The following is a 19848-nucleotide window of genomic DNA, read 5'->3' as shown; positions in this document are numbered from 1 at the left end:
GTGCCTTCTGAATACAAAAAAAAAATCGTATTACTGACTAAAAGTGGCTACATAAACCATGACTCTACACCACGACTATGTGTAATTTCAAATCGGAAAATAACTATAAGTTTATGGTTTTGATTCGAATCACAATTTTCTCTAATCAAAATCTTGAATTCGAATCCCAAAATGTACCTCGAGTTTACCCATCGAAGTTAAAAATATTCAACCCTTGAAATGTTTGTTTCACAAACTAAGTTTCCAGAATAATTACATATTGTAATTTATTTATATATTAAATATTAAAAGCATAATTTATTTGGGAATGGTAACAGGATAGGTATGAAGAAAAGGTTTGACCTAGTAAACTTCAGCGGTTATCAGCATTGCATTTTTTGATTAATTGTATTTCCTCTAATATTTTTCTTTGAATATTCTTCCTCGAATATCAAGTGCTTTGAACATTAAGGATTTGATGGTATTTTAGGATTTTGCTGGCCCATCCCTACTTATAACACAAGGTTGATGCTAGAATAAAAATGTTACGTGTTACGATTGGACACTTTCAAAAGCATCCAGACACACACGTGTTTCGTACTCGCCTTATCTGGATGAAGGTTATCAACTACTTCTGTCAGCAAGCGATACGCCAACTTCACAACCACCGGCAAAATTACGTAATGTCTGCCGGCAGTGATTTTAGGCAAAATATGTTTTTTTAATAACTGTAGTTAAAACTAACTTTGTGTTTATTACGATTTTGAAACAAAGTACTTAGTTTGTTTAGATAATTTCACCTATATGGCACCCGTGCTCAATACTGACTTTTCGGATGCAAAATTAAATAACTGTCGTAAAACCCTTATTTACATATGTAAAATTAATTCATTTATAATTGCTTGAAAATCTCGCCCTTCTGACTATACGAAGTGTGAGTAAAGAAAACAGTTTTTTTTTAATTTTAGGAGCCCAAAATTCATGTTTTCAGCGTTTTATTTGATTATTCGAAAATGATCTGTGAAAGAAGCGCTTTTTAGCTATTTACTGGGCCAACGAGATGGTGATAGCAGTAGGCCTATGCCTCCGAATGAACGTCAATGGTCTACCCGAATGCAACTACACCCTGCAGAAAAGTCACCAACACAGAATTTTAATTTTTGAAAGGAAACCTACTTATAAAAATTACGATAAAATGGCTATACTGGACCCCCATCATGCACGAAAACTTAGCTGCGGACCTGGAAAAGGGAGGAGGGTGGCATTTTCCGAAAAACCAGCCTGGCCGATGGGGGAAAAGGTTCTATAGGCCATACAAATAAAAACCATAATAAAAGGTAAAGCACCGTTTATTTTAAAAAAAAAAATTTTTTGGGGACAAGAGTTTGTGAGGATTAGTTACAAATTTTTCTCTAACTACAGGATGTTGCTGAATGTTTCAACAAGGGAAGGGTTTTCGAGACACGACACCACCGAGTGATCGTGCGTCTCATTGGCTCGACGGTCCGCTCTAGTCGGACAGGTCGAAGTGCCGCGAGGCGAGGATGTTGTTCAGCGTCGACTTGAACTCGTCCTCCATGACGGACACCACGTAGCCCTTGAAGAAGGTCAGCATGGCTGCCAGGATCTCGTCCTCCACGGCCGTGGATACAGGGTTGCCCGTGTCCACCGCCGCCGTGACGTCACTGCAACAGCGCGCATGCGCACATCGACCTCCTGATGGAGACACGGAAGCGTACAACCAAAACAACCGGTGTGCAGCAGCAACCGATTGCTATGACGTCTGAACCTAAGACGGTGTTCGGAGCATTACAAGTGAAGGATAATGGCTTCTACTTGGCGCAGTCTGCATCAGCGTCGCGGTAGGTGATGGCGACACGATCCAGAGGCGCGCACGACATTTTTTTTTTATGTGGACTATTAGAGTTAACACAGTAATACGCGTTCACTTCTGTTACTATATATATATGGTTTTATTGGATTGACTTCACAGCCTACATCTTATTATATAAATGAAGTGTGTCAGCAGCCTACACAACAACAACAACGGAAGTCGCTAAAAAAAAAAAAAAAAAAAACAATGCTGCCAACATTAACACATAACATCCTCTTCCGCTAACAGAATAATACCAAAACCAGAATCACTTATATTACGTGCCTATACTATAATGTAAAGAACTAAATCGGAATTGTCATCAACATGGACTACCAAAAATAGTGAAATAAAAAGGCGGATGAAATAATGACTATTTTTTATTTCACCTCATTATCAACAATCATGCGGGGTTTGATAATAAAATAATGTAACATAAAATTTTCACGTATACTGTAAATTGATTAAAAATATAAAAAACTATGCATGTTGCGGTTGTTTTTTTTTGCTTTAGGGAAGGAATAAGGGTGTGTCCCCGGGTGCAAGGAAGTCCAGTTGCGTCCCTGGTGGAGTTCAAGAGATGACAATGGAGCACTGGCCAAATACTACCCAACCACCCCCTCCCCCTCGGGGAAGTACCCGGGTAAAACCCACCAATAAGGGCGCAAATGTTAAGGGTTCGTAAGGGGAGGGTGTCCCTTGGGGACTCGGCGACGCAAGGGCTTTGATGGACACAAGTCGTCTCAGTAGGTGGTCCAGGCCTTTATACACGTAACAAACGGAATTATTTATCATATTTAAAAAAAACGTTCAAACATAGTTGTGGCGTTATTGTTGCGTTTATCATCACCGTTTTTAAATAACGATTTCCTCCACAGTGAGGGTTTTTTTGTAGTTCCATGGAGCCTGGGTCTAACCCAACTGCCTTAATCCCAATCGGTACACGCGTCCATGTGGAACCACGATTCCCGCAAATGGAACGTGTGACTGCACTAACAAACAGCCTGCAGGGCACACGGTGGAAGTGGGTTGCGAGTATCAATCTGCTACTTTGTAACTGATACACGCCTGTATCAAGTACTGCAAACAAGTACACTATTCAAGTATCAAGTACTTTAGTATCAGTTTAAAATTCACCTGGAACAACACCACGGCCAATGTGCGCAGAACCTTACGAAAGGCGTGGAAAGAGAACACCGATACCTTTTTTCGACTACGAAGAATGTAGAATTAGAAAACTGATACCATTTTACGACTGCGAAGAATGTAGAATGAGAAAACTGATACCTCTTTACGAAGAATGTGGAAAGAGAAAACTGATACCTTTTTTTACGCTGGTGATGACGGCACGGAGAATGTGTAACCTGTAGCGAGAATGCTGATACCTTGTTGCTCCCTGGGACCGCTACTGCTGTAGCTGATACAGAAGTATCAGCTACTTGTAACTAGTATATTACTGTATCAGTAACTGGATGGAACAGATACCGAAAATTGCTGCAACAACCCACCTCTAACGGGGACTCACCAAGGAGCATGTAAGAAGATCTGGAGTGGACATGTGTAGGGCGAGAGCGAAGCCAGCCGGTTGCGAAGAAGGGTTGAAAAGAAAGAGGAGGAGAGCGTATTTCTACTGCAAACGCAGCCCCAGCCCACTTGTCCTTGAGGTTTGAGTGGCGCTGGTGTGCGGCTACAATGGTGATTTCCTGTAGCGCATATGGCTGAAGAAATCGATGGAATTCCAAGCCGGATGGCGTTGCTTTTCACATGTATTAAAGATTTTTTTTTTTCATTTGTTAACTAAATTAATTCCCAAAACTTTTGAAGCATCAGAAAAAAGTGGCAAATGTTTTAAACAGAAGTAACTAATCTTCGAACTTTTCGAAAAGCCTAAGAAAACTATTTAACAAAGAGAAGTAATTTCAGTTGTATAATTCTTTACTTTTTACATGCTTTATATTAGCTTCACCTGTATGTTTGTCTGTCCGTCTGTAACTCTATCTGTCCGTCTGTAACTCTTTCGACTAAGAGTGAGTGACTCATCACTATAAAATGTCCGTTCGTTAGCCGAGCGGTCTAAGGCGCGCGACTTCTGTGACGTCAGCTGTTGGATTCAGCGATCGTGGGTTCTACTCCCGGCCACGCCGAAAAAAAAAATGTTTTTTTTTCCCCCGGTAAATTCTAATATTATATCCATACATCTAACTGCAAATGATTCGTAGAGACTTTACCATTTCTTTGTGACGTTGCAACTCCAAATAGTTATCTCAGATGGTAATAGGTAGTGTCGGTAACTCATTTCCCTATGATAATTATACATAAATATAGTTTAAAAAACTAAAAAAACATGCTTTTAAAGAATATCAAACTAAAAAGTTAAAAATAAATATAGTTTAAAAAACTAAAAAACATGCTTTTAAAGAATATCAAACTAAAAAGTTAAAAATAAATATAGTTTAAAATCTAAAGAAACATGCTTTTAAAGATTATCAAACTAAAAAGTAAAAAATAATTTTAAAATTAAATTTATGACAATAGTATATAAGCAATACTAGTATAAATGAGAAAAAAGCATGGGGCGCTTAATATTCAAAAAATATGGCACAAAGCGCCTCAAGCTTTTTTCTCATTTATACTAGTATTGCTTATATACTATTGTCATAAATTTAATTTTAAAATTATTTTTTACTTTTTAGTTTGATAATCTTTAAAAGCATGTTTCTTTAGTTTTTTAAACTATATTTTTTCATATATTTCCAAAACGTGACGATCAACGACAGATCTGGGAAAAAGCGACAAAGCGGAAAAATTGGACTGCGTCTCCGAACCATGCATTGTGTACAGTGCATTTTGAAGACAAATGGCTCTTAAGAAGCGAAAATCTAACTCGATTAAAGGATGATATGGTGTTCGGTATATTAAGGTTTCCCTCAAAGGAACGGTTTCACAATGCTTTTAAGATATTAGATAAATCCCAACATAAGTTTAAAACATTTCTCTTAAGAGTGTGCTTTGTAGCATTAAAAGACGTGCCTTAATTATTTTGCAAATTTATCATTGTTATGGTGACGATGTCAGGGGTTTTCGTATTTTTTTTAGAAATATAGTACAGTATGTATTAGCAACTACGTTAAGAACTGTTATTTTATTCACACAGAGAAAAGAAATACAAAATGCTAAAATTTGGCGTCTGTCTTTTTATATCCTATATAGGCTTATTATATGTGTGTTGTAACATGTATAAAAATGTTAAATATATTCAACAATATTTGGTAATTATATATATTTAAAAACTTTTATGTACGCTACTTGAAACTACGTGAAAGGTTTTCAGTCTATAAAGGCCTATTCTATGATTTTTTAAAATTATTAATTCTTATGCAAACAATTAATAAAATTGAAAGTTTCTTACATTGTCAGTATATGCATAGCATTACAGTTATTACAAACAATTCTCTACCAGTGTTAAGCTAAGGTTTGCATGTTACGTTGGTTGAGTAAGTAGACTGGAACATGAACATGATATTGAAAAGACTTCTAACTTCTACTAATACACGTATATTACAAGAGATTTGTAATAGATTAAATGAAGTAAGTAAGAATTCGTTTTTTATAAACGTTGTGTATGAAATTATAAAATTTGAGAAGTATAATAACAAAAAGAAGTGCGTTACGAAGACATATGTCGGTAGTGTTACCCACTGAAACATTATTCCCACTTCAACTCTCTGTAAAAATAAAAGTATTGGGTTGAATGCGTCTAGAGTGGTATATAAATAAAATTTGAAGCTTCTTCCTAATTTCATTCGCAGGTGTCCCCCACCTATAGTTGCAAACAAAAATTTTTCCTCGATGTTGAAATTTACTCTGCGTATTCACAAAAAAATTTGGCAGTAAATAGGTATTTAATTTTTAAAAATGAAAGTATTCATGTTTCGAAAAAAATATTAAAGCGGCGTGGGGAAGAATGTTTACAGATAATCCAGTAAAACTTTCAGTTTGATTGTTTTGATAGTTTCGGAGCTGTTGCGAGTTTAGTTTGGAGGATTTTTTCGCCGCGCGAGACAAGTTTGGCTCGTTTTCGTTTTCTTCCAGCGTAGAAAGCAGGGAACAAACGCCGATACCCGGCTTCACCTCGCATCCTTTGCTGGCCTTCCCTTGTCCTCTCCAGATGTATTACTGTATATTAGCTCCATGGGACTCACCCGACGGAGGTGACCTTGACGGCCGCGACCCTCACGGTGACGTCGGAGGAGTTCTTGACGTCGGCCAGCGCGTAGAGGTCGAGGTACAGGTCGCGGACCTGGCCGCGCGCCACGCCGGAGGTGCTGAGCACCCCCCAGCTCGCCCTGTAGTCGGTCTTGTACTGCGGGGAACAAGCGCCCGTCTCCGCGGTCACTGGTGAACACCCCCTGTCCTCGACCGCCGAGCTAGGCTCAGGCGAGAACGTATCCAGCCCCTTCCCAAGTGGGGGGTTGTCTGTAAAGTCGGTTTACGGTAGAGACCTGCAAAATTCGCGGTTTCAACGGCCTTCAGGATAGACTGCACGTACCCCTGTACACTCGGGCAAATAACGCCCAGTCCGTTGGCTGCCGACTTGTGAGTCGTCTCAGCTTGGTTTTGTCTGTGATTCGATCCTTCCTTGGTTCAAGGGTTTATAACTGGTTGAGATTCGTCCAGATGAACAGTATGTCATTATCAAAATTATCTAAGAGGTGTATGTGTGTTTGAATTCTAGCCTATCGCCGAATGAATCCGCGAATTTTGCAGGTCTCTAGTTTACGGACGATAATTTTACGCGATGTCATAAGAAAACAGTGACGAAAAAAATTGTATACTTTTTTTAATTTTCAAATGTTATTTACAGTTTTTGAAAATCTAATTTAAATAATTTTTTTAAAAATATAATAACGAACAATTAGTTAAAAAGCCCCCGCCTTAATTTGTTTGATATTATAGATTTTCTCGCACGGGGGTTGGCCGGTTCTTGCACGCTCGGCTCGGGCGGAACGTGACAATTTTTCGTGCGTGCAGCCGGTAGTGCAGACGTTATCACTTCAAAAAATTTAAAGCAAGGAGAAATGAACGGTAGTTGGAAGATTTTTTTAACAAACTATTGTTAACTTTTTTCCTAAATTACGTTTTTTTGTTGTTTTTTATTATTATGGGTACCATGGACACACCTCTGCTTGAATTACGAAAAAGGTCCCTCATTGCTACATATACACGATCCTTCGCCCATCCTCCCCCAAACCACAATTAGATAGCCCCTGCCTCCTGTCGCCCCTACACCATTTCATAATTCAAAACAATATCTTTGAGAATGCGGTTGATAGATTGGTAAGGGAACCGACAAGTTCCTCATCCAGAGGCAGGGCATTTGTTAGCCGGTAACACAAATTGGTTGTACGATGTTTTTACAAGCATTATGGTGGACGACTTAAAGTGGTGTGATTAATATTAATATGAACACATGTAACAGATTGATATATACGTAAGTGTTGTGACGAACAATTTTCCTCTTAGACTTGAGCCACTCTTGGAATACACACATCCACGGGCTCCATGATTACTTTCGGCTCAAAGTCTGCAAAGGCTGGTCTGGTAGCCTTGGTGCAAACATTCAATCGGAAGAAACGCACATGTACATAAAGGATAGCAGTGCTGTAGCATACAACATAACGCTTTAACATCAGGGTCAATAATTACCATGCATTTATGTGTACAGTTGATAGCTCTGATAAATATTCAATTCCAATTTTCCTCTACCAGAAGGAAAATTCAACTTTGCCATGGCCCAGTGGTTCGTGCACATGCGTTGATGACATAAAACTGTTTAGTTGCTACGAATATAAATACGCTGCATTTACGCGATTTTTATTCTAGTATTCATAAGAAGAAGGAAACTTTTTTCAATGTCTCTTCAATTTGAAAGTAGCACTCTCAATAACCCATCAAGGCCTGGCAGGGCCGCAACTAGGGGGTAGCAAGCGGGGCATACGCCCCGGGCGCAAAGCTGCGGGGGCGCCGAAATCGCTTGCATTGTAATTCCTACTACAACTGGTAACTGGTAAAAAGTTTTTTAACTCGCATGCCAGGAATGTCTAATCTGATTTACAATATAACGTCTCAACATATTTATTTTAAAATACTATTAGAAAAATGTTAAGTTCATCATTAACATAAAAAATTGTAAAGGGAGAAGTTAGAAAGTTTTAATGCGTCCTCTATACGAATACAGTACAATGTTGTCAGAGAGGGTGGTACCACTGGCTGTGAGGAAGCAGTGGCGATGGAATAGTGAACGCCTTAAAATCTCGGTTTCAGGCTCTTCAAGCAATTAATGACAAGTTTAGCTTTTTAAATGGGAATAACATCTACAAAATGGAAGCTAAAGATTTGATGACTGCAGCCAAATGGTTGTCTGAAACATACAAAGATGACATCAATGGAGAAGAAATAGTCCAAGAAATGGAAAGTTTTAAACATCACGCCTTGGCAGTTGATGACACTATGAAAACAGCATCTGCAGCGACCCTCTTGAAGCTCATTCACGAACACAGAATTGAAGAAGGATATCCAAACCTGACCACAGCCCTTAAGATATTTATTACTCTTCCTGTAACAGTTTCTTCAGGCGAAAGAAGTTTCAGCAAATTGAAATTTTTAAAAAATTATTTAAGAAATAGTATGAGGCAAGACAGACTGTCGAATTTGAGCATTATTTCCATAGAACACAAGAGAGCATCCTCTATTTGCTATGATGATATCATCAAAATCTTTGTTGCAAAAAGGTCTCGCAAGTTGAATTTGAATCTTTAAAAAACATTTATGACGACAATTTAATGAACAAGTCTAGTGATTATACGGACTCCTTTATGGACATAGTGGGTTCATGCATGGAAGTTACAGTAGCACAGAAACTGTTACATGTAGGTATGGAAAATGCTTAAATGGCACCATTTTTCCGTGGGAGGGCCCCCGGACCCCTCGCTTTATTGGTGTGGTATGTGCAAAAAAGAGGGGGGGAGGGGCGCATGAATCCATTCATGCCCCGGGTGCCAGAGACTCTAGTTGCGGCCCTGAGGCCTGGAGTCACCTGCCATTTTGTGTAATCGCATTTGATTGGCTTTATTTTTTATTTGGGTCAATGTTTTGAGATGTTCCACTAAAAAAATAATAAAAATTTGTGCTGTGTAATAAATTGTAATGCTAGACATAAGTTACCGGTTATATGCAATTTGTAAAATGTCATACAAATATTATAAACTAAAATATTTGCCTAAATAATTATATAGTAGCCATCTGTTCACACCCATGAGAGTGCTCAGTGAGTATCTGTTCAAATAGTCGCGACAGAACTAAAAAAGCAAAGGAGGTATCAAGTTAAAATTTTAGTATAAAAGCATAACGAAATATAAAAAACAAAAAATTCTATATGGCATGTGAGACTGAGACTGAACATACAAAATGGCTACTATATTATTATATTTGAATATTTATTCGTGAAAACATTTTCAGTCAGCGAGGAACCGAAAGTTTTACGTGGTAGAAGACACGTTCTCACAAACTATGGTTGTTTACCTTTCTTGTCATTAGTAGTAATCAAAGGATTTACCTGCATTTTTATCCTGATAGGTCTCTTGCATTTGTTGTTGGGTCACAAATTTTCAATCATGCCTAAATTCCTTTCACGGAATTATTGTGCTTTCTGATAATTTATTAAGTTTTAATGTGTTCGTCTCTGCTGTCGACGTTGTGATGTCCATGATACCTGTTTAGGTTCATCATTGGGTTTATCTGTTTGATATCAGCTGGTTTAGGCTTGTTATCTGTGGGTTTATGTTTGTCTTGATTTACACGACAAACAGTGCAAAACTGCTATGGAGTACGTCCAAGAAATTGTATCAAATCAAACACACCCCTTGAGTGTTGAGCTGGGCCTGTGCGGGCCACACGTGGTGGGACTTTACCGTGAGGTTCTTGAATCCCAGCGCCATGGAGATGTTCGATCTGCCGGTGTCGGCGTCCACCGTCTGCTCGGCGTTGCCGTACCTGAAGACCGTCTCGGCACCGTACATCTCCCCGTTGGTCAAGGTCAGCAGCCCAGTGAACAGTCCCTGCGACAACACTTGGACTTGAGGACGTTTTTCCCCTCATTACATATTATTAGCTTTCAATAGTTTTGTGGTTTCGATCATAATTTATATTATATCAATACGTTTAGGATCATTAATACTTCAACACAGAACCAAATAAGCTTCAGTCTCAAGAAATTAAAACAAATCTACTCTTTCAATGATACTATGCTATCGTCCTGCCATTCTCTGCCATTGTTAGGAGTGGCAGGTGGTTGTTGAGGGTGCCAACCAGCCTATAAATGAACCCTGCGGGCCAGTTAATACTTTAACGCAGAACCAAATAAGCCTCAGTCACAAGAAATTAAAACGAATCTAGTCTTTCAATGATGCTATGCTGTTGTCCTCCCAATCTCTGCCGTTATTAGGAGTGGCAGGTGGTTGCTGAGGGAGCCAACTAGCCTATGAATGAACCCTGTGGGCCAGTTTGCAGGTAGAGCAAGACTCTTCTCCTGGTGTGACGTCGCTACGTGACTGACAGAGAGTAGGAATAAAATGGACTAAGGACCCCCCCCCCCCCCCCCCCCCCCCCAGGCTGTTGTAGCCACCAGGGATGTTTATTGAGAAGGAATGTGTTAAACACTTAAGTTGAAATACAAATGCGAGACATTCGGTTATACGGTTTTATTGGCCAGATATTTACCACACAGCGCTGCCAGTTGGCATGGCCACTATGCCATCTGGAGCCTAAAGTTGACTCTTTTTATAGCCACAATCATGTTCAAAAACACATTATAAAAACGAAATCCATAAACAGAACTATAATTATGACTTCATCTTATTTTTAGACGCCTTTCTTAAACAGACAGCTGTCAGACATTAACAATTTTAATTTCTCTAAATTCTACTTCCCAAAAAAATAAATTGTCACCAAACTTAGTTTCACGCTTAGATAGAAGAAAAGAGCAATTGTCTCCCACATATTGATACTAACCAGTTTTGTTACCATTAAAAATGTTAGTTTTTAGTCTAGCAATAATTATATTATTTATTGTATATTTTCAATTTCATTATTTGTTGCTTAATAGTGTCTTTTAATAATATCATTACACTTGTTTACATTTGAAAGAAACCATTATCAATTAAAAAACCAAATAATATTAATTTACAGGAGAAACTATTTGCAGCAGTTGGTCACTATAAATAACAAAGCATTCCATTAATTATATATTATGTTCAAACGGATCCAAAATTTTTAATATCAAAAGATATTAAAAATATTTTATGATCAAAACGTTTGAAACCAAGATGACGTCTTTCATTTACATAGAACCACAGTGTCACATTAAATTTTTTAACTTATGACTTTTGAGGATTTTTGAAATTTTTTAAACATGTATAAATTTTACTCAAAATAATATATGTTAAATAATAAAATTATCGTTCAGTTATTGAAACATAGTTTCCTTTTTACACATAAAATTATTTCGCAAACGATATTCAAATCAACATTATTTTAGTTAGTTCACTTTTATAACTTCTTCAATCGCCCATGCGTGATTAGCCTTTTTAAAGATTCCTTCTGACGATTTTGATTGGGTGATTGTATTCAACATCCCACACATTTTAGAACCTGACCTATATGCAAAATATTTGATGGAAACTCAAGTCATCTAACATGTCAAACAAACATAGATGCGCAAGTTAAGTTTTCGGTGACGTAACAACACTTCAACTTTATTTATCAAAACGCATTGGAAGGTGTTGTAAGGGAAAATTTGACTGTTTTACGGGGTCTTAAGAGCCCGTCTACAATAGTCTTAACATGTGCGTGGTTCGTGTCCTTATCTGAATGTGAGTGACGTCACATTGTCTCACCGAAAACTGCCCTGTCCACAATTGCAATGTCCGATGTCCGAATGTATTGATTTCTAAATTTGTCACCAGAGCGCAGTAAATGTGCCAAACCAAATGTTTTTGTTTATTGTTTAGATGCTTTGTAGTTTTAGATTGAATTTATGAAAGTTGTGGGAGTTCAATATTATATATTTATTCAGTAAGGCAAAATGGCAAATGTAAATGCTAAAAAAATGAACTCATATAACATTTCAAACGGGAACCGGAAATTCAAATATCGTGAGTGTTCTTTTCTTTTTCTGTGTCCGAAGTACACATGTTGGGACAAAAAAGTTCAAATTGACGAATGTCTTCGGACCAGGTAGGTTCGGACCTTCGCCCACTTGACGCATGACGTCAGAGGGTCACGTGGACCAATCAGCGACGAGTGTCCTTCGGACACAGTTTAGGACATTGCTATTGTAGACGGGCCTTAAACCTCCTAACAGACATGCTCTTGCGCGGGAGGCACCGCCATCTTGTCGAGCCACTCACCGCTCCGAACGAAGTCGTGGAGCCGTTGAAGCAGAAGGGGTCGAGGCCGTCCGCCTCGGCGTTGCCCTGAATGTCCTCCAGCACAGTGTCCACCAGGTTGTTCAGGTTGATGTTCGTCGAATTGGCGGAGACCCTGCAGTAGGGTTACCAACTATTTCACCCTGACCATAAGGGACACTGAACCCACCTAATAGAGCGGGGGGTCCGGTCCTCCCCCGGAAAAATTTGAATTTATAGATGCAAATTGGTGCTATTTTAGCAGTTTTTGTATCTGAAAATAAATTATGCACCTGGTTGAAATATTAAAATTTTTTGTATTGGCCTAATAATTTTTTGAGTGATGAATTTAATACATAAAGATATGATAATAAAGATAAATCTATCCGTTTTCAACTCAACACAATATCAACATAAACATAACAGACTAAGCGCGGACGAGTGATGCCACCTGTCGGCGTCAACATGAACTATTTGGTGGCCAGTGAACTGCGGAGTAAACGGAGCCTCGCAATGTCGCAATACATATAACAGGTGGTGCGGCGCAGGCGGGAAAATACTTTTTCAATAATTGTATGCAGGTGTGTGAATTGAACTTTAAACAAGATACGGGAAATATCACGTCCCGTCCTGCCTACGTACGGGATAATTATTTTAGTCACATAATACGGGAAATCCCGTACAATACGGGACGGTTGGCAACCCTACCCTGCAGCGAGCCAGACAACCGCCATCTTCCAGCCCATACGCGTGCAGCCAAGTCACCGCGAGGAATTGTGCGGTTTCGCCTCAAGCGCATACTTATATGTACTTGTTCCCGGAAATGAATCACAATGGCTGTCTGAATTGGAAGTTAAGTATTCAGGTGTACAAGTAAACAAATCTGTTTAGTCTACTTCTCGCGTAATATAGGTAAAAAAATATAGCCGATTAAAAAAATAAGTTTTTAAATTATATTTGAGAAACAATTTAAGCAACAATAGACTTGTAAAAACATTTTAACTTTAAATTTTGTTGGGATTAACAAATCAAATGAAAAATAACATATATTCTAGTTTCTTTTTAAAGTAATTTCATTGCATGCAAACTGATCATAACTTATGAAACAAAAATATAATCTTGAAAATATCAGTAAATAGTGTATACAATTACTTATTCAAACGAAAGATTTTTGTTGAAATAAAATTTACTTATATAAAAAAGGCTTCATTTATAAACTTCGCCAAAAATACAAGAGAGCAATAATGTAACAGTCAACAAATGCAAGGAAACTATGGCAAGGGCGCCCATACCCGGGGGCAGGGGGGGGCCGTGGCCCCCCCCTAGCTTTCAGGGAAGGAAAAAAAATATAGTGTAGTCAGGTGTTTTACTTTAAAGAAAATTATTTAAATTCGGTATTATGTAGAAGTGGTTCAACACGAAGATATTATTGTATATCGTTTTTTACATGTCTACTTCATTTTTTATGTTAGTTGAAGCATTAGTTTCTGCTGCTGCGATATAAGGTGTTGTGAACAGGGAGAAAACGCTGTTCAAGCGCAACGCCCGTGGCGAGTCATTCCCCTTCGTAATCCTGCCCAAGCTCACTCGATAACACAACGCAACAGATTTAGACAAGTCAGAGTTAGACGACGCGACAGTTGACATGTACTTGTAGACGGCGAAATGTTTTGCTACTTTTTCGTCATAATAATGTGTATGTTCACAAATAACATCTCAAAACAGATTTTTCAATAGTCTTTAGGTCTACAGTTTTATGCATCTGGTCTAGATTTAGTTTAGTGTATTCAGTCAGTAAAGATAACTTAAGTGTAAATAAATCAGTGAAAAGTGTAAAGATAAAAACCATTGTTATTATGTAGTGTTTCTTAGTTTTCCTCATTCGTCACATCCGCTCAGAATATTCACAAATTTTAAGGTAAGCTAACACCTTTAAAGTTACTCAAATAAGAATTATTGTTCAGAAAAGTCTACAACGTAAAATTTATGTTGGAATTTTGAATTTAGAGGAAAACCACTTTTTCCCCTTCAAAAGTGTTTAAAGGGATAAGGATTCCGCTACCTTCAGTAGACTCGGAAGCAATTTACACTGGAATCTCGATTTTACGTACGCTCACGGTCGCTTGGATTGCATTCGTAAAATCGTTATCTTCATAAAATTTTAAACACCCCACCCCGTGAAGATACATGTTATAATTTATTGAACGGAATATATATATAATATAAAATAGTAAAAACAATGACTGCCGTCTTCCCTCTACCCTCCCCTGCGTTCCCCTTATTTTTTTAGCATTCCACAACTTGCCTCATTGCACGAGTGATATAAAAGTGACATCACAGCGACTAAACACAGTTGCACCACGCATTGCATCATGTTAACTTTTGTGTGGTGACAGTAGGTTGTCCGACATGCCTTTCTTGGATATATTTCCTTTTCGTAAGACGCGTGCTACTAAAATAAATTTATATTTGAGTTTGCAAACTTGTCCACTCCTTGCCAGAGACGACTGAACACAGACGAGACTATCCAGGGTAGGGTTGATGAGCTGGAAGCATGGGCGCAAATCTGTAGGATTTCCAGGGGGGGCCCGTGAATTTAATTTAAGAATTTTGCGCTAGAGGTCAACCGAAACAAGTCTTCTCTGGATATTAAGCTCGTATGTTATACACTTTATTTTTACGTAAGTGATATTAACAATAAAGCAGAGCAACATATGTTTTAGTAATTATCAATTAATGACTATAGAAGTGATCTCTCAAACATGTTTGAATAATTTGCTAACCTAAATACATAAAATATCCATGAAAAAATCTATAAAAATAATATACGTGAATATAATGCAAATAGATAACACCCCACCCATACATTACCATTTTCCAAAAGTGTTTATTCTAATTTCAATTTAAAAATAAATGATTAAATTAAAATAAAACAAATATTTAAGGGGGGCTCCCATACAACAAACGTGAAAACAGAATAAAATTTCACAAATGATGTATTTCTGTTGCCGCTATAACACTGCGCCCTAAAAACCCAAAGCGCCACAGCTAATAAACGGATCAACATCAAATGAACGATCGAATCATATTAAAACTCTTAAAGACTATTTTATTTAGTAAAGGCATCAACCAGGTAAAAAAGAAAAAAAAAATTTAATGACACAAATGAAAAATCTCGGAGATAGAACTATGAAATTTATCCTACAGCTAATTGAACCACATACATTTCTCGGCTTATATTTAGTATAATCAGTATTTTGGCAGTGAATTATTTAGTTAAAATATGCCTCTTGATTAGTTATTAAAGAGACGCGTTTGCTTCCTTATTAACTTAAATACGGATGTGTAACGTTTAAATACTTCTTTCTCACTCTTACTTCTGTTTACTCGTGCAGTGTTGCAGTTATCAAATAACAAATGTTATAAAGTGATTATCGGCCATGAATTGTGAAAATTATCGTTTGATAATAAAAGGGGAGTGATTTTAAATTCCATATTGACGAGGAAAAAAATTATTCCATGTATATTCACATGTAACGTACAGAGCAGCTAGCCTTACAGAATGGAGATGAGCTAAAAAATTCCAGAAAATGGTATATAAGTTTCAGTTCGTAAATAAACTAAATTCTGCTATAATTACTGTTAAAGTATTAAGTTGTTTATTTACTGGAAAAAATAACGTTACATAATCACTTAAATAAAATATATATTACCTAAATAATAGTCACTACTTATAAAACAATCAAGCTTATCAGGTGAGAATCAGATTATGTTTTCCATTTCTTCCGCGTCACGAACTTATCCATGTTGATGTTTGCCAAGAAAGCAGAAGACTGGGGCACACGAGAGCAAAACCACTTTAAAAACAGACTACCTGAAACCTATAATACTGTCGTTTCAGAGGACAAGGTAGTGTGGGTATCAATGGGGAGGAAAAGCTAACGGAACCCTACCCTAGCTTCTTCCTTTGGAATGAACGTTTTCTGGGAATTAAGGGTTTCAAAGTTCTCACTGGAAAACTCCATACCATGGCTTTCGCAGAAGGGGTAGGGGAAAATAACTACGGAACTCGAAGGTAGGAATGCAAAGCATGTCAAAGTGTCTGTCGTCGTTGTAAATAATAATAATATATATAAATATATATAAATATATATAAAAATATATATAAATATATATATATAAATAATATATATATGTTGTGTACACCATTAACTTTAAAATCACGAAGTGGGCCCCCCCAAGGAGGGGCCCATTAATTCCAGGGGGGGCCCGGGCCCCCCTGGCCCCCCCGGGATCTACGCCCATGGCTGGAAGAATTCCCTGCCTTGCATTTTTATGGACTTCACCTTATCATATTTATCAGTTAATCTTTAACAGATCGGCTTGAAAAATATTAATGAACGCACTTTTAGTAACATAATCGAGGAGAACAAGCACACAGTTCAGTGTACACCTGTATTGTTTCATAAAAGTGATCATAGGTAGGGATTGGAAAAATTCGCGGTTTCAATGACCACTAGGATATACTCCACGATTCTCTATGTACTCGGGCAAATATCACCTGGCTATTGGCTACCGACTCGGGACACCTGTTTATTGCGATTATTATGATTCGATACTTCTTTTGTTGAGTGTTTGCCATTGGCTCAGAGTCCTTCAGGTAAATTGCGGTCCAATCACTGACGCAGCATTAAGCTAAACGAGTTTGGATTCCAGCCTGTCTCGAAAGGAATCCACGAATATTTACGGTCTCTAATCATAGGCTTATTTGGTGAAGAAAAACGCTGCTCTGTAACGACAGACATCCATTAAAAACACAGTACATTTTAGTGCGAGAAGCCCTTGAATTTGTGATAGCCATAGGGAATTATTTGTTTGTATAGTAAGTTAAAAAAAGCTTAGTTAAAAACCCGCTCGTCACGTCTACTTGCTGCGTCACTTATACCATTTTTGAGCGTTTTTTACTGGGAAACCGATGCAGCGAAGGTAATGAATGCGACACATGTCAAGATAATGCCTAATGGCATGGGTTGCTGGATATTAGCGGAAAGGAGAGGAAGTAGCTAGGTACTCAATATCGTTTCTTTCTCTCACGCTTCACAAGGTTTCAAGCTCAGTTGCTATGCTCACGAGCTGGAAATGTTGGAATGGGTAAGGAATGTTGAGTATAGTTCATTTGCAGTAAAATTAATATTTTTACAGCCTTGACATAATTTTTCAATCGAAGTAATTTCGAACTTTGCGACAAATAGTGTACCTAGTCCATTTTTTTCTTTTCGATTTTGAGTTTGATGACGCAATAACGTATACAATATTCACTAACGGTAAATGGATGTAGTATTAGCTTAAAAATATGAATACGCTGTGCATTAAAATTAATATTTTTATATGTTTTCATAGTTTTTTAAATTTTTTATTAAATATATTTTGGTGTCAAATTTTCCGAATTTTAGATGGTTCCTGAAAAATGTATTCGTAAAATCGCGGCTTCGTTGAGTCCGGGCTCCGTAAAATCGAGGTTCTAATGTACTCTTAATTCTGAAGTTAAGTACTGAACATGTTATTTAAGGGTTTATCAGGGCCGTATTTACGCGCAGGCTATCTAGGCTGTAGCCTATGGGCCCGCACCACAAATGGGGGCCCGCACCACACGACACGAAAAAAAAATTATACTGCGACGTGGATCTTCTTATATTCTTAAAATATGCGTCGACATAGTGTCCAGTTGTTTTGTGTGGATTAATTGCGCCGAACTAAACTCTTCTGTGGAAAGCTGATATATGAGTTATGTCAGCATTTAGAAATTTTCGATTATTTTCATTGGTTTTGGTGTCACTTAATTCCTTAACCTCTAAATACTGTTTGGTTAAATTGTCTAGTTAAATAATAAACTAATTTTTTCTGCGCTTTTCTATCACTAAATAAACTTATAGTCCTCGACTACTGAATCCATCTGTGCTAATTCTAAATGATAAGCAATTATGATTCATATCTAAACATAGTAATATACATTTAATTGTGAAACAATTTTTGACTATAATTATAAGCGTAGTTCAGGTGTTACATTTAAAAACAACTGTTTTCTGACTGTGATAACATATTTAAATCGCTTCTCTCCCAAAGTTGAATCTTTTGACCAACACTTTTTAAACTTTATAATTATTTTAGTTTAATTTGTACGCGACATTTATTTATGGGTAAAGAGAGCAATTAGTTGAAGGACTGTATTCTTGATATCCGTGTACCCGAGACGCTGCAAAAGTATAAGGACTGTATTCCTGCATTTTTGTTGCTAAAAATTCATTTGTTTCAATAAAATAGTTAATAATTAATTAATAAAGTAGCCAATATAGATTTTTTATGGCGAATGAGTACTGTAGTCTAGTATTTTAGTAACAGGACAAAAAATTTTAATAGGGTCAGAACTGGAACTATTTTATGGCTAGTAACAAGCCGCAGTTGTCTTCCAAAATATTAAAAATACTTCATACCCCTAAGTCTGGCCCCCCCCTACAAATTATCATATGGGCGCCCTTGAACTATGGTAGTTTATAATAATGTTAAGTGCAAGACATCAACTCATAATCTTGAAACTGTAAAAGAGTAAACATTTTTTCTCTATCGGGTTCTTCTCATAAAAAAATGTTTTTATTTTTTTATTTTTTTACAAATACCATGTAAAATTATTGATAATTTTATTTAATAAAATTTTCTTACATTATGCGATAGTTTTTTAATTAGTGAAGAAGTGGTGTGTGTGATAAAAAGACGACCCTGAACTGCATCTTTAAAAATTATTTTAACCCTTCACTCCAAGTCTGAAAGGTGAAAACGCAAGCCAAAATGCAAGAAATTGAGAGTTGGGAATATCTTTCATTGCCTTTTTTGCACATTGCATAATCTATGAATGAGTATTTGAAAATGAGATTCATAACTTATTTTTCATATTATATTTCTTTTGCAACATGCATGTCTTGCATAGTTTATAAACCTGGCCTTGTTTTAGAAAAAAAAAAGGGGGTATGGGGGGGCAAAACCATATAAGTTCCCTTCAATGCATTGAACAAGTAGTTTATTGGACAGCTGTATAATGTCGGCTATGTAGGTGCTAATTATGCACAAATATTCATTCTGTAACAATAGACATGATGTAATTAATAATAAGTTTTTTTTTCCACCCTGACAGGAACCCGTGGAAAGTTTTGAGTAATTTGAATATGAACTTACTACAATATTACACTTAGGGGCTGTAAGTGGTGGCACGTAGGCCTATCTGGCAGTAAATAATTAATTATTTGTAGTCAGAATGTTTGTTGTACTCATACTCTTGAGCTGCGGACTTGGCAATTGAAGAGTTGTGTACTTAAATAAGTATCAAGCGTTCAGGTCACAGTGGATGCACTGTACCTGTAATCCAGAAAGCCACAGAGAAACACAGCGGCAGTTACCACAAAGTTGTGGGAAGTCTTCATGGTCGCTGTTTTTAGATGGTTGTATTTCTTGCAAGGTTCTCGCCGTTGCTCGGGGTTCTGC

The 19848-nt window shown here is 37.3% G+C and overlaps 1 protein-coding gene across 1 annotated transcript; it reads right to left on the bottom strand.

The window, feature by feature from the left end:
- Positions 1-1310: 1310 nt before the first annotated feature.
- On the bottom strand, positions 1311-19848 carry LOC134536245 (uncharacterized). The gene is made up of 5 exons (XM_063375941.1): positions 19723-19848; positions 12319-12451; positions 9823-9969; positions 6055-6215; positions 1311-1664 (listed from the first exon to the last, which is right to left on the bottom strand). Exons 1-5 carry the CDS (start codon positions 19785-19787, stop codon positions 1490-1492), a joined length of 681 nt encoding a protein of 226 aa, XP_063232011.1. The 5' UTR covers positions 19788-19848; the 3' UTR covers positions 1311-1489.

The sequence above is a fragment of the Bacillus rossius genome, chromosome 10 (genome assembly GCF_032445375.1).
Source record: "Bacillus rossius redtenbacheri isolate Brsri chromosome 10, Brsri_v3, whole genome shotgun sequence".
Taxonomy (NCBI): domain Eukaryota; kingdom Metazoa; phylum Arthropoda; class Insecta; order Phasmatodea; family Bacillidae; genus Bacillus; species Bacillus rossius.
Note: the sequence above shows the minus strand (reverse complement) of the source record. Positions and strands in the feature narration are given on the sequence as shown.

Coding starts and splice junctions, on each gene's coding strand:
- LOC134536245 (XM_063375941.1), bottom strand. CDS start 19,787: ATGAAGACTTCCCACAACTTTGTGGTAACTGCCGCTGTGTTTCTCTGT. Junction 12,452..19,722: donor TGTGGCTTTCTGGATTACAG/GTACAGTGCATC, acceptor ACCCTACTGCAG/GGTCTCCGCCAATTCGACGA. Junction 1,665..6,054: donor GTCAAGGTCACCTCCGTCGG/GTGAGTCCCATG, acceptor GCGCTGTTGCAG/TGACGTCACGGCGGCGGTGG.